Raw genomic sequence first — 16,202 nt, 5'->3', positions numbered from 1 at the left:
AAGTCAATAGTCCCACCTCATGCCCGAATTTATTCTAATGATTCTTACAGCAGAGAATCATTAGAATAAATTCTGATTTATTCGTATAGAGTGGAAAGTGTAAAAGAAATTAGGTAAGCACAATCTCCATCATGTCTTATATATAAGTGTGACAAAAAACAGAAAGATGTCATAGTCAGCAGACACAGTAATAATAATAAACATAATCTGTACTGTAAACAGTACAGTCCATGAAGAAATATGCATTACGAACATAAAAGAGATAGATCCATCGCTCCTTCCAGTCTCTTCTGTTGAATACATGGCTCACTGAACCTGCCTCAGTGCCTCATTGCTTCACTGAGCATGCTGCCAGAAAATCGGCCAATTAACAAAGCCAAGGGCCCAGGATCCCCAAGCAAAAAGTGGAAAATAACAAAAAACAGTTAAGCTCATCACAACAAAACTATCAACACTGGCATGGTGTTACAGCCCCAGACTGACATATACGGATAAGAGGAGACAACTAGATATAGACTCAGCTATGAACATGATGGAGCATACCACATGCGCAGAATTGGGCAGCTGATCCTGGAAGGGATTTGGGGAATTGGCAAGAATGTAATGTTTGTGGGTAATATACTGTAGGCAACCATAAAGTTATGAAAGCATGTTAGAAAACATCGGAAGTGTCTTTAACTAATGTCCAAAAGTTTTACTTCAAGAAAATAGATTTTATAATAGATAATAGATTATATCTTCTAATGAATTACATGAAAGTGTTGAAGTAAAATTGAGAAACCTGCACTCACACTGGCTGAGAGAATTCGGGCGGCTCATCGTTGACATTGGCCATACGCAGGCGTACAGTAGCTGTGCCTGTCCGTGGCACCTCGCCCTTATCCACAGCCATTACCACAAACTCATACAAATGGTTGGGGCGCTCGTAATCCAGTGCGCCTGCCGGGAAGATGGTGCCATGGGGGGAGATGATGAAATCAGAGCTCAGTGTGTAGTAAGTGATGTCAGCATTCTGTTCCGAGTCACAGTCACTGGCTGACACTGCGGCAGAGACAGAGATAGAAGAAGAAAGGGGAGAAAGATAAAAAAGACAGGAGAGAAATAGAGAGGAGGAAGTAGAGGAGTGGGAGAATGGAAGAAATAGAAGACAAAAGAGGTAGAGGGTGATGAGAGTGAACAGGAGAAAACTGTGCTCATAGACTAACAGGATCAACATATATTTGAGCTTCCTTGAGAAAATAGACAGGCTATATGCAGTTTCCACCTGCTTAAGTAAAATTGGTTCATAACAAAGTGAATCTGACATGCAATCAAAAGGTCTCAGGCTGTGAGGTTCATTGCATTCGACAACTATAGCTGAACACAAACAGGCCATGGGCCTTTTTTGTATACTACTCAGAATGAAAAGCTGCATACACAGCAGTCACTTTGCGAGTTGATGCCCTGAGAAAGAAAGAAGGAAAAAAAAAAGAAAAAAACTGAGGTAAACATTTCTTGATTCTGGGGATTGTTTTCCTGATTCTGCACTTACAGAAACTGCTTTTTGCTGAATTTCAGATGATACATTATGGGCTTCTGAGATGTGCTTTATTTACAACTTCATGGCATAAAAGGTTAGATGTTAACAGCTGTCATTAAACACTGAGGATCAGCAGAAATCTACCATCCAAGCCAAATTTCTGCTATATGTGCATAAAATGTTTGTTTAAAGTGGCCAGCAGAATAGTGCAAGCTAACAGTTTTTCTTTTGATAACATGGATTTAATATGATCAAAAACAGAATCTGGCAGCTGTTCCTGAGGGAGTTTTCAAAAAACTAAGTTATTACTATCAGGAATAAGTTATTATTTTGTATCTAAAAAAACAGCCTACTTGATACCTCAAAGAGACCTCATTCCACTCCTGTCGTCCTGAACACATCATGTTTGCAAAATACCACACATCGTCTCTTTTGGTGATCAAATCAACTAACCGACAAAGCATCTCTGTGTGTGTTCTCTAATGTGCAGGATGATCAAGCTGGCTTGTAGTACATGCTTTAATCTGCAATGCTGATGTCCATAAGGGATTCTGTGCCTCAGGGTTGAATAAGATTACACTGTGCTTAGGATTTAAAACCCACACTTTTCACTCACCAATCAATTTCCCTACCATCGAACTTCAATATTCTTCAATCATTCATTTGACAGAGATTATGATGTCACTATGAATTGTGAATTCAGAGGTCTGTTCTTACATGACAGGAAAGAGTTATGTAGGAGAAAACTGTTTGGCATTGACATCTAAAAAGCATTTACCTGAACAAAGATTAATCAACATTATAGTCAACCCAGTTAATCACTGGCATACTAACAACAACTGCAATCAATTAAAATGTAAAATGTGTCTTGATTCACATCAATACCGAGACACTATGGGTTCTAGAAAAATGTAATTCTGGAATGAAATATAGTTGTATCTGTTTAGTTATGATCTCATGGGAGGTGTTCAGCAGTTCAGCATGGAGGCTTTTCTAATACATTATAACCATAAAGGGCACAGTTTGGTTTCTTTAAACCCCCTTCTATAACCCACTGGCAATAACTGTACTATTGAATTCTTGATTCTGATTGGGCAGAAGATTTGTATTGATCGTTTGTAACAGCACGACTTTCACAAGTAGCAGCTGAAGAGGCACAAGTAAACATTTTAAACAGATAAAAAAATGTGTTGTTCTATAATAAAAAATAGCACTGGCAAATTGCTGCCAGATGTACAGTTACTGGAAAATAATAAACTTCAGGGCACACCACCCAGTCATGTTTTATTCCTTACATAAGATTTGTGTATTAGAGTATTTTTTTGTTCAAGAGAGAGAAAATAATAAACAAGTTATACGTCAATCATTCATTTTATAGAGATTATGTTGTCAGTATGAATTGTGGATTTATGGGACATTGTATGCATTCAAGGTGCAAATACATAACAGAATTCTACGATCAGATACTTAATTCTCAGCAAGAAGGCTAGAGGAGATGAAAGTTCAGCATGAACTATTTCACTGCATTGACTGTAACTGTATTAATGACTCCACATTACAGTCAACCAAATAATTACTGGCAGATGTCCAGCATCTGCACTCAATATCGAAATTCCAATAAATAGCATTTAGCCAAAATATATCCAAGCTAAGATTTCTACTGCACTTCTACATCAATTGCCTATGACATTAGTTCCAGGATTCTTAGCAAAACTATGTACATACATAGTTAATTCAATGTCATGTGCATCACAGGATGAGCCATGAGACATTTTGATTATCTCCCCATGAATACATGTACTGTATGTATAATCTGTGAGTCCCATAGTTTCCTCTGACTGTATAATGTTCTTTAAATTCTTGAACAATAATGTATGCTTGTCATCTCGCTGGGTTCAATCTGGTCCGCTTGTGCCAAGCACACTAATCCTAACGACAGTTTTCTAATCTTCTTGCCTGTTCTCTAATAAAGCATTACAAGATGCAGCCCTAGGAATAATAACTGCCATTTCTGTAAAAAAAAAATGTACAGAAGGAAGAGTTCCCAGAGGATGTTATCAGATATTATTTGCATGTAAGAAATTAAAATAGGAACAATTTTACTTTGGAATATGAGATTTGCAAGTTTGCATATTTGAATTTTTTTTAAAATAGCTATGTGGAATTCACATTTCATAATCTCAATTATTCAGAGTAGATCCTTTCTGCAGATGCCTTTATTTGACATTTCATGCTCATTCATTACAGATGTTTGACTAATAATCTGTCTGAAAATGAACTGCACGTACATCTGCTGTTCAGAGGTTATTTAATCGAAGCGTAAGGAACATTTTGAGCTTGGTGGATAATCTGCAGGAAGCCTGCTCGCCCCGCACACAGATGTCAGTTCATCTGCACCTGCTGAGCACAGCCAGGACACCTGCTGTACATTTCTCTGCTTCACCTTCTTTAATCTGCCAGCAGTCTCTTAGTTAATCTACTGAAATGTCTGCCAAAAGCTTGTTTTCCACAAGTCACACATCCATACAAAAAAAAAAAACTTTTTTAGACACCCAGCCTGATGTTTGTTTGCAGAAAGTACTTTGCACATTGCTTGGTTTGAATTTTCCACTTGTTTAGTCTCTTCAGCTTTTGTTTTTACTTCACAGTCTCGCTTACTCCCCACCCCCTCATTCTCTTTCCCTCATGTACAAGCAGTGATGCGCCAGCAGCTGTTCTCTCTCCTTGTTTCAGGCACGTACCTGTTTACATCAGGCTATCAAGCTCTTCTATGATTCTTATTGCCTCAGGCATATGTTTGCCAATGTGTGGTATAAGTGCACTTGCAAGGCTGCGAGACTGAATGAATGCATGCCAAGATTTCACCATGCAATTTACAGAGAAGAAAGTGAAATGTCAACAGTGGAAAACTACAAAAGTGAGCAAATAAAAAGGTGAATCTACCCCTGCATGTGAACAACTGTGTGAGTGTGTATGTGTGTGTGTGTGTGTGTTTGTGTGTTTATCTCTGTAATAGTTTTACCCTGTGCGAACATGTGGCTGGTTGTTATAAAATAAAATAAAGAAATAAAAGACAAAAATATATATTTTATATTACCGAGCTTACAATTAGGGTCATGGGCATCACAGCTACAGAACATTTGTGTGTGTGTGTTTTGTTTTTTGTTTTTTTTGTTTTTGTGTGTGTGTGTGTGTGTGTGTGTGTGTGTGTGTGTGTGTGTCGGGCTGTGCTTCACAGACCCCTGGGTCCACATTAAGAACCACTTCATCTACAAATCATAAATGAAATTAAATCAGCAATCATAAATTAATTTAGCAGTGAGAATGAGAGCAATTCACTGACATGAAGATTCACACAGTAACGTAGCTACCATAGGTAACATTGTGAATGGAATTAAGAGGAGTGCTTATGAGAGGAGATGACCTCATATCATAGTTAATTAATATAATTGATGAGGACCTAACCCTAACCCTATTGATTATTGTCCGTCTGTTTGATTTCACACCATACTCACTTTATAGTTCCTATTTTGGAAGTTTTGCCGTCTCGATCAAATGTACATTGAAGAATATCAGCTGTACTCATGAACTCCCAATATATAGAGTGGTGTAGGGATGATGTCACTTTGTATGCCAAAACCCGGAAACAAGTTAGCATTTTTGCCCTTCCGGTTCCATCGTCAAGATGTCAATGGGTTTTTTGAATGGGATTTTGGTTAAAAGCCTGAAATAAGGTCTGTGGTGAATACAAGTTCAAAATATTTACATGTTTTATTCTACAACATAAAATATTCCAGTAATACCCCACTCATGATTTTTAAAATCTTTTATGTGTATTGAAAAAGGTGGTTGCTAACAAGTTGCTAAATGGGACTACAGATGCTGTCAGGAACATTAAACGTCATCACGCTGAAGAAGAAAATATCATACTCAATAGTCTGTGTTTATAGACTCATGTTCTTGCAGTTTTTGGATTTGTCAGTTTGCAATTTATAATATTATGGAAAATGTTTTTAAATCAAATTTGGACAAGTTGTCGGAAGTTTGGTGACAGTGACGTTGAAGTTGAGCGAACGTGGTGTAGTTCGTTTATAGCGTACGGTTATCTTTTTATTTCTGGCGATTGTACTTAGGCTTCAAACTTCATAAAAGTTGTATTCATTTGTGAAAATTATCTTGATGGACAAAATGTGTTCGTATTGTAAACTTTTGTTGATTACACAGCTTATTTTATGTGATAATCCAAAAACCTATGGGAAAATCCTACTGGATTTTTGTCAACGCAATCAGTGTGATGCTAACTCCCGGGTTCCGGTACAAAATGATGTCATCCCTGCACCTCTCTATTAGTGCCCAAACTATCTGGCTTAGCTAGTATAGAATAACCATAATGTAATTTGCTGTTTGTATATGTATTATGAAACAGAGCACTATTTCAGACATGTGGGAGATCTATACGTGTGAATTTAGCCCTAGCATTACAGCTAAGTTTATAGTTTTCAATTGTTCTTTCACTTGTAAGCCATTTTGGATACAAGCATTTTGGATATTTACAGATAAATGTAAAGAAAATGTCAGCATATTTGAAAATCACCATCCTATTCTTGTCAGGACACTAATCCTCACACACACCCCACCAGCCACACCCTCCCCCACAAACGGATCCTGATGGGGTTTACGTAAGTGTTCTGCTGGGTAAACTTCATTAATTATATGAGTATAAAACCTTACCTTGAAGCAGAGACGTTGCTGTCGTTACTGTTTCTGGGACACCTTCTTTGCTATAAATGGACTGCAGGAACTCTGGAACACAGTCATTCTCATCTGTGATGATGACACGTACCTGGTGCACATGGGAAAGCAGGAAGGAAATAGAATTGGTGAAGATGCAGAGTGAAAGCAGACAGAAAAAAAAACCAAGAAAAAAGGGCAAAGACCAAATACTATATCTAATATCAGTGGTGTGTGTTTGGAGACTCATAATGGGTTGCATATGAACCATGGCACAGTGAATCATGGAGATAAAAAGGAATTCGGCGAAAAAGGGTGCAATGAGATGATATTACAAAATTCTAGTGAAAGACACTGATTGTGTTGGGGATAGGGGGCGAGGGAGCACACAGGAAGGATTTGGCAGTAATTGTCCTGATTTCTTACCACACAGGAAACTATTTTGGCTAGAATGCCTTTCAGTAGTAACCCTGCAAAATTGACCTACCTTAGTTAAATTGTACAAATATTCTTTTTAGGGAAAAATGTGAAATCTCTTGATTTTTATCTTGTGTTATCTCTCTCTTCCCAGCTCTATCTGATATTCCATGTATTACAGGCAGTGGCAGTTCAGTGGTTAAGACATTGGCCTACTGATCAGAAGGCCATGAGTTCAAATCCCAGCTCTGCCAGACTGTCACTGCTGGGCACTTGATCAAAGCCCTCAACTGCTCAGTTGTATAAATGAGATGCATGTAAGTTGCCCTGGATAAGGGCATCTGCCAAATGCCATAACTGTAAAAATTTACTAAGTGAGCACCAAACATTATTATTAAGTATCAATTACAATATAGTAAAGAAGTATACAGTACAATGATAATAATATTAAGTACTAACATTATCATTAATTTATTCCAAACTCATTTCTGACCATTAATTTAAAGAATTCATTACAAAAACAATACATTACATTATACAATACAATACATTGCAAGCATTCCAAACCTGAAAACCATTTCTTCCCACTTTTTACTCAGTATGCAAATATAAAGTGAATTGCTAGTGTTACGGAGCCCAACAGCTGAGTTTGCATAAACAGTGTGATAAAGCCTTGATTCATTTAAGCTGAATTTAAGAAAACATGCAATCAGCTGAACGCAGCGGTTTGAATTTTACACCACTAGTGAGAAAAAAATACGCATGGACAATTATTCATTAGGCAGAGCCTTTTTATCCAAAGAAACATACAATTGAGCTAAGCAGATGTGGGTTGAGGGCCTTGCTTAGGGGTCCAACAGGATCCGAACTCACCTTCCTAACTAATCAGCATTTTACAGCCCAAACCACTTTGCCACCACTACACACAGTACATACAAGATAAACCACAGGATATGAGCGAGAACTTTAGGATAGAGTCAGTACCAAGATATCTGGGGTTCTGGAAAAAAAATGTAACATACTGATGTCTGGTTGGTTATGATGGCTTCCATCTCTTGCATCTCAGCAGTAGTGTTTAGAAGAGTGTGTAATGAAAGTCAAGTCACAGCACGCCTCAACAACTGTCCTGCTCTCAGCAGCAGATATTAACACCTGCAGACTTATCCCTGCTAATTAAGGACTTTTATAAAACACACTCAAGGTGTCGCACAGCACTGCATGTCCCATGTGCACTTGTGCTGCCATTTCCTAGTACTTCCATTTATATGCTCCCAGTAATTCTACGTATATTGTTTGTATGACCTAAATTCAATCTCTCTGTTTGAAACTCAGCTAGTTCAAGTTCATTTGCATTCTGTGTTTAACATTTTCCTTCTCTGCTATGCTCCTGGTTCAAAGACTAAGCTTTCTAGTCAAGTGCTCTTCTTTTATGTGTTTATATGATCCTTTTCAGTGTTTTATTAAAAATTGTTAACATGTTACAGCAAGTGAGGTAAACTGTTAGCTGTTATACTTCAAGAAAGGAAAGGTGGCGTTACTGTTAAATTTTTTAATTGTGTCTACACTGGCAACAGTTTTGGTTCCTTCCAAACCCCTCTCCAACCCACTCTCAATCACAATGCTGCTGACTTCTCGATTCTGATTGGACAGAAGCTGATAATTCATTTTCTTCAACAGAACGGCTCTTACAAGTAGTGACACCTGCAGTAAATCCCAAGTGTATATTACTTTGTCAGTTTCAATGCGTAATGTATTTAATGTTTACAGTAGCCCATTAATTCAAAGGAACAGCTTAGTCTAATTGCTAATTTCCAGAAAGATTGATTTACATTGTAAAGGATTACTAATTACAAAGATATTACATCACCTGGAGTTTCTGCATATATAGTAATAATCATTGTGTTACAAGCTGAAGCAACAAATGTTTCTTTTCCCCACCATGTCTTTCTATAGTTTCATTCACATGCTTTTCCATGAAAGATAAAGTGCTCAGTATATTTTCAGTAGCGTTTTTGTTCTTGTATTACTGTTGTCACTAAAGGAAGTGTGTAGGAGTGTGTGCGAGAGAGACAGTGTGTCTCTAAAGCCCATGGACAGTTGCTTAGTAACTTTCAAAACAGAGGAGCTCAAAATAGGCTGAGCTCCTCCAGAAACGACCAGGCACCTAATAAGAGACGAATGTCTGAAGCATGACTCTGAATTCTTACTCTAACAAGTCCATAATAAGTTCATAACAAGCATCACAAGTACATTTAAAAAAGTATGAATGGGAAAGAACAAGATCTCAAGCTCTTTGTGATAATAAGATAAAGACACTGAGCCATGACAGTAGCCATGTTTCCATCCAAGTTGTGAATTTAACTTTACAACTTGTAAAAAATTTTTACAAAACATTTGTGAATAAAGTACCGTTTCCATCCCATGTGGTGGAGAGAACAAAATAGTCACTTCTGGGGAAACTGGGGCAAAGTATCAATACAAATGTAAATTGTTGCAACTGGGGAAGCCACTGTGGCTTCTTTTTTTCCCAATATAATTAATTACTTGCACTTCAGAGCACACAGACAAAACCCTGTCACAAACCTTGTGTTATCACAACATTTGAGATGCTGTGCAACTAAACTGGTCCACTGGCTAGTCCAGTTATGTCGACCCACTGCACCCCAGTTCAGACAGAATAACGCATTGCCATTGCGCTGTATAAGTTGGCCACCTACACTGAATATCCAATCACATCAGCCAAATATCCAATCACATGATTTGATGAGGCAAAGTCACATGACTTTTTTGATGCACATGGAGGAATTTATTTGCTAAATGTGTTTCGTGTATCGTATTTAATGTGCATGTCTTTTTATTGAATAAAAAAATGATCTGTCTCAATTGAGAGCATAAGTCTTATATGTGCATTTTGAATATTTTATTCGCATCTGCTGTTTCCATCCAGCATTTTTTTTGCATTTTTTATGAGACATCCCAAAATTCTCATGAAAAATACATGTATGGAACATGGCTAGTGAAATGTGACATGAACTGAGAAAATAAACAAAAGCATGTAGGATGACTGAAGAGTTGTAATATAGCTCATTGTCCAACTTTCACTTTTGTCTCTCTCAGTCTGTATTTCTTTTCTTTGGCCCCAAGATTTCAGATTACAGATTGGACAGCTCTGAGGAACAGCTGCCCGTCATTTCCTTGCCCTGTACTGCACTTATCAAGGCCTCTTGGTGTTTGCAGTTGAGTGCACTGGCATTGTTTTGTGCCATCCTCTTGCCCGACCACATGTCTGTGTGCTTGACTGACTCACCTTAGAACAAGAAAGTCCTGTGGATCACTGAGCAGCACAGATCATGAAGCGCAAAAGCGAGACTTGAGTTTCAAGCATCATGTTGTTGTTAGAGGTATGCATGCAAATATCAGTCACAGATTTAAATCAGTGCTATTGGACCTTTTTTGCAGGGTTATTCTCTAATTAAGCCACACAATTAGACAATAATCTGGCTTTAAATTAATACATTTCATGAATACAATCTGCCATCTATGTATATAGATGGCTAAGTGGCATTATGGATATACATATAAATTCACTTGGCATACCCATGGCATATTAATTATTTGCAAACTTGACAGAAAAAAATGTGTGAAAAGTTTATTAGTTGGACCTGACTTGCGCTAACATTTGAAAAAAGTTTGTAACATACAATATTCTATATGTCAAAACTTGACACATACAGTAAAGCTGTCAAATGTATGCTTTGAAATAATATTGTTGCAACTTTTGTTAAACATAATCCACAAAAACCTCACATAAAGAAAGTGCCTATAAAATAAGGAATAAATTAGGGTCATGCTTCAGTTAAAGTGCATAGAAAACTACTCTCATCCCTTGATGTAAGTTTTAATACAGTCTTTCAGGCTGCACTCTGTGACAAAGTGTTGTATTATATAAACTCTTACATCAGTGGGTGATATAGACTTTCAAGAAACATTGAATGGTAAAATTCTATAAAAGCCTCCCAGAGAAATGAGCCATCAACAGTTAAATACAAGGTTTGAAAGTAGAGTATGCAATAGACTTGAAGGGTTCATTTGAACCACAATTTCTATAGTCCAGAACCATCGCACTGAGTAAGACATCAACTTGTTCAATGAATGAGCGTTTCCAATAAAGTGTGAATGTGCAAAGCAGTGAAACTGACTGTCAGACTGGTTTTGAATACAAGAAGGGAAGGTATTTTCAGTGATTGCTATCTATTCAATGACATGGTGTAAAGACACAGAAGACCCAAAGGAAAAAAAGCGCAAAACTTTCAGACACATACTGAATGAGCAAGGTTAAGCAATAACATGACTGTGGTGACTCCTATTCAGTTAAAGAAACAGTCCAGCATCCATCAAAATCCAGAATAGGGGCAAATACTACAGGCAACAATTATGACCAATATTAAATAAACAGTCAACTCTTTATTTAAAGTAACTTTTTTGCCATGTATACTTTATATAGTATTTTAAATATTTACTGACCGCCAAACATCTGTCCTTAGACTGCCATTGTATGTGATTTCCAAGTCAACAGGTTCCCTTTTCTTTTCTCAGTACAGGGTAATTGTATAGTACACATTATAGGAAAACTACCTTAAAGTATTCATTCAATCATCTGCACTATGACCAAAATACCTGCCCTGCTAAATATTGACAATACAATAGTGTGAGTTGATTTGGTGTTCTTCTTTACAGAGAAATACTAGCCTTGGTTCTGCTAAGCCTCACCTCTGCAGCACTGCTCAGGCTCTCCTTGTTCTCGCTGGCTCTCACAAGCAGCAGGTAGCGGTGCTGGTCAGTCTCATAGTCAAGACTGCGGGTCAGGCTGATCTCTCCACTTTCTTGATCAATGCTGAACAGGCTGCTGGGGTTGATAAGCAAGCTGTAGCTGATTGGCTCCTTTTGGAAAGACAATGCCGGAGTGACCAGAAAGCTGGAGAAGAAATAGAGAGAGATGTTACAACGAGGATGAAGGGTCAAAGCTACAACCTAGTGAATTGAAAGTTTCTATCCAGGTATAAAATGAAAGAAAATCTCTCTCCCTTGACAAGCGTGCCATAACAACTTCAAGCAGTGTTGATGGAAGAGTACACATTTTGCAAATTGAATTTGACAAAGATAACCCCATAAGCAAACATTTATCCATTTATCCCACAGAGTATCATGGTAACACCACCCCAGAGAAGCCTCTGTGAGGAGTTCTGTGAACCAACTTGTGCCGGGACACTTAATCTTAATCACTGCAGGCCTGAGGGCATAAACAAAGCTCACAACCATCATTTCTTTTATAGCCTAAAACTATCACTGGGCACAGACTGGTGATGAAAGCCTTGAGGGTCCAGAGACTGATCAGACAGCAGCCAACATGGCTGCCCATATAATCTTTGTCATTACTGACACTGAGAAAAGGAGAAGTGAGAGAGAGAAAGGGATGGAGTAAGGTGGAAGGAAGGGGAGATGAGATGAATAGTTGATTACAGCTACATGGAGAGTTTGCAGGCATGTGCTTTACTGTGTGTTCATTCATTTTTTGTTTTAAAAAAGGAAAAAAGTATATGCAAACAAGTTGTTCAAATCAGTTCTTGGTTTTAAAACAATACATATTACAAAAAAAACTCTCCACTGCTTGCGTTTTTTATTTTTGGGCTAAAAATAATTTACTGGGTAGCTAGTAGCAAGAAGAGGGTGATTAAAGAGTTGTACCTCATGTACTCTTAATATGGATCACAATGTGCTTTTAAAAGAAAGAAAGAAAGAAAGAAGGTGATGTAAAAAATAAGTATGACATGGCAGGTGAAAGCATTGGCAGGATTTCCTAGGAGCTGAAATTTAAGAATAGTTTAATCACCACTATGTTGATTCCATTTTTATCACCTATTTTATGAAAGCAGAATAAGGTTCCAGGTACCACATCTTTAACCAGAAGAACCACCTGTAGAACAGCCTTCTTGTACTTCCAGGTGGACTCTACTCACACTGAGGTGGGCATTTTTTCATATTTGGATTCATGAATATTTTATTTTAAGCCTTTGTGCGGTGAAACACCATCCAGCCATTTTCTGTACCGCATATCCTACACACGGAGCCTGTCCCAGGGATCTTGGGGCATAAGGCAGGGGACACTCTGGATGGGGTGCCAACCTACAGTGGTGCTTGAAAGTTTGTGAACCTTTTTGAATTTTCTATATATCTGCATAAGCATGACTTAAAACATCAGGATTTTCACACAAGTCCTAAAAGTAGAGCAAGAGAACCCAATTAAACAAATGAAACAAAAATATTATACTCGGTCATTTATTTATTAAGGAAAATAATCCAATATTACAGTGAGGGAAAAAAGTATTTGATCCCCTGCTGATTTTGTATGTTTACCCACTGACAAAGAAATGATCAGTCTATAATTTTAATGGTAGATTTATTTGAACAGTGAGAGACAGAATAACAACAAAAAAATCCAGAAAAACGCACATCAAAAATGTTATAAATTGATTTGCATTTTAATGAGGGAAATAAGTATTTGACCCCTCTGCAAAACATGACTTAGTACTTGGTTTAAAAACCCTTGTTGGCAATCACAGAGGTCAGACGTTTCTTGTAGTTGGCCACCAGGTTTGCACACATCCCAGGAGGGATTTTGTCCCACTCCTCTTTGCAGATCTTCTCCAAATCATTAAGGTTTCGAGGCTGACGTTTGGCAACTCGAACCTTCAGCTCTCTCCACAGATTTTCTATGGGATTAAGGTCTGAAGACTGCCTAGGTCACTCCAGGACCTTAATGTGCTTCTTCTTGAGCCACTCCTTTGTTGCCTTGGCCATGTGTTTTGGGTCATTGTCATGCTGGAATACCCATCCACGACCCATTTTCAATGCCCTGTCTGAGGGAAGGAGGTTTTCACCCAAGATTTGACGGTACATGGCCCCGTCCATCGTCCCTTTGATGCGGTGAAGTTGTCCTGTCCCCTTAGCAGAAAAAAACCCCCAAAGCATAATGTTTCCACCTCCATGTTTGACGGTGGGGATGGTGTTCCAGGGGTCATAGGCAGCATTCCTCCTCCTCCAAACACGGCGAGTTGAGTTGATGCCAAAGAGCTCCATTTTGGTCTCATCTGACCTCAACGCTTTCACCCAGTTGTCCTCAGAATCATTCAGATGTTCATTGGCAAACTTCAGATGGTCATGTATATGTGTTTTCTTGAGCAGCGGACCTTGCGCGCGCTGCAGGATTTCAGTCCTTCACGGCGTAGTGTGTTACCAATTGTTTTCTTGGTGACTATGGTCCCAGCTGCCTTGAGATCATTGACAAGATCCTCCCGTGTAGTTCTGGGCTGATTCCTCACTGTTCTCATGATCAATGCAACTCCACGAGGTGAGATCTTGCATGGAGCCCCAGGCCGAGGGAGATTGACAGTTCTTTTGTGCTTCTTCCATTTGCGAATAATCGCACCAACTGTTGTCCCCTTCTCACCAAGCTGCTTTGCAATGGTCTTGTAGCCCATTCCAGACTTGTGTAGGTCTACAGTCTTGTCCCTGACATCCTTGGAGAGCTCTTTGGTCTTGGCCATGGTGGAGAGTTTGGAATATGACTGATTGATTGCTTCTGTGGACAGGTGTCTTTTATACAGGTAACGAACTGATATTAGGAGCACTCCCTTTAAGAGTGTGCTCCTAATCTCAGCTCGTTACCTGTATAAAAGACACCTGGGAGCCAGAAATCTTTCTGATTGAGAGGGGGTCAAATACTTTTTTCCCTCATTAAAATGCAAATTAATTTATAAAATTTTTGACATGCGTTTTTCTGGATTTTTTTGTTGTTATTCTGTCTCTCACTGTTCAAATACAACTACCATTAAAATTATAGACTGATCATTTCTTTGTCAGTGGGCAAACGTACAAAATCAGCAGGGGATCAAATACTTTTTTCCCTCACTGTACATATCTGTTAGTGGCAAAAGTATGTGAACCTCTAGGATTAGCAGTGAATTTGAGGGTGAAATTAGAGTCAGGTATTTTCAATCAAAATGATGACAATCAGGTGTGAATGATTGCCCTGTTTTATTTAAAGAACAGGGATCTGTCAGTCTGATCTTCACTACACGTGTCTGTGGAAGTATATCATGGCATGAACAAAGAAGATTTATTGGGACCTCAGAAAAAAGGTTGTTGATGCTCATCAAGCTTGGAAAGGTCATAAAACCATGTGTAAAGAGTTTGGAATCCACCAATCCACATTCAGCCAGATGGAGGAAATTCAACACCATTGTTTCCCTCCCCAGGAGTGGTAGACTAACAAAGATCACTCCAAGAGTAAGATGTATAATTGTCTGCGAGGTCACAATGGAACCCAGGGTAACTTCTAAGCAACTAAAGGCCTCTCTCACATTGGCTAATTTTATTGTTCATGAGTCCACCATCAGGAGAACACGGAACAACAATGGTGTGCATGACAGGGTTACAAGGAGAAAGCCACTGCTCTCCAAAAAGAACAATGCTGCCATTCTGCAGTTTGCTAACAATCACGTGGACAAGCCAGAAGGCTACTGGAAAAATGTTTTGTGGACAGATGAGATCAAAATAGAATTTTTGGTTTAATAAGAAATGTTATGTTCAGAGAAAGAAAACCACTGCATTCCAGCATAAGAACCTTATCTCATCTGTGAAATATGGTGGTGGTAGTATCATGGTTTGGGCCTGTTTTGTTGCATCTCGGCCTGGACGGCCTGCGATCATTGATAGAACAATGAATTCTGAAGTATACCACCAAATTCTAAAGGAAAATGTCAGGACATCTATCCGTGAACTGAATCTCAAGAGACAGTGGGTCATGCAGCAAGACAATGACCCTGGTTGTTCTACCAAAGAATGGTGAAAGAAGAATCAAAATAATGTTTTAGAATAGCCAAGTCAAAGTCCTGAACTTAATCCAATAGAAATGTTGTAGAAGGACCTGAAGCAAGCAGTTCATGTGAGTAAACCCACCAACATCAAAGGGTTGAAGCTGTTCTGTACTGAGGAACGGGCTAAAACTCCTCCAAGCTGATGTGCAGGACTGATCAACAGTTACCGGAAACATTTAGTTGCAGTTATTGCTGCACAAGGGGGTCACACCAGATACTGAATGCAAAGGTTCACTTACTTTTGCCACTCACAGATATGTAATATTGGATAATTTTCCTCAATAAATAAATGACCAAGTATAATATTTTTGTCTTATTTGTTTAATTGGGTTCTCTTTATCTACTTTTAGGACTTATCAGAAAATCTGATAATGTTTTAAGTCATATTTATGCAGAAATGTAGAAAATTCTAAAAGGTTCACAAACTTACAAGCACCACTGTACTGTAGAGCACAATCACACACCCTTTCACACACTATGGACAATTGTGGAGATACCAGTCAGCCTACAGCACATGTCTTTGGACTGGCTAAGGAAAGCGGCGTACCCAGCGGAAGCCCCCGAGGCACGGGAAGATCATGCAAGCTCCATGCTCAGAG

At 38.6% G+C, this 16,202-nt stretch overlaps 1 protein-coding gene across 1 annotated transcript in view; it reads right to left on the bottom strand.

Annotated features, from left to right (window-relative positions):
• si:ch211-186j3.6 (neural-cadherin) overlaps window positions 1–16,202 on the bottom strand; it is a 270,148-nt gene that overhangs the window by 159,507 nt on the left and 94,439 nt on the right. Inside the window, exons 4-6 of the mRNA XM_053617155.1 lie at window positions 11,438–11,642; window positions 6,251–6,362; window positions 792–1,041 (exon numbers count right to left, since the gene is read on the bottom strand). Of these exons, the coding sequence (XP_053473130.1) occupies window positions 792–1,041; window positions 6,251–6,362; window positions 11,438–11,642 (567 nt within the window). The remainder of the gene's footprint in view (window positions 1–791; window positions 1,042–6,250; window positions 6,363–11,437; window positions 11,643–16,202) is intronic.

This window comes from Ictalurus furcatus, chromosome 27 (assembly GCF_023375685.1).
Source record: "Ictalurus furcatus strain D&B chromosome 27, Billie_1.0, whole genome shotgun sequence".
NCBI classification, from domain to species: domain Eukaryota; kingdom Metazoa; phylum Chordata; class Actinopteri; order Siluriformes; family Ictaluridae; genus Ictalurus; species Ictalurus furcatus.
Note: the sequence above shows the minus strand (reverse complement) of the source record. Positions and strands in the feature narration are given on the sequence as shown.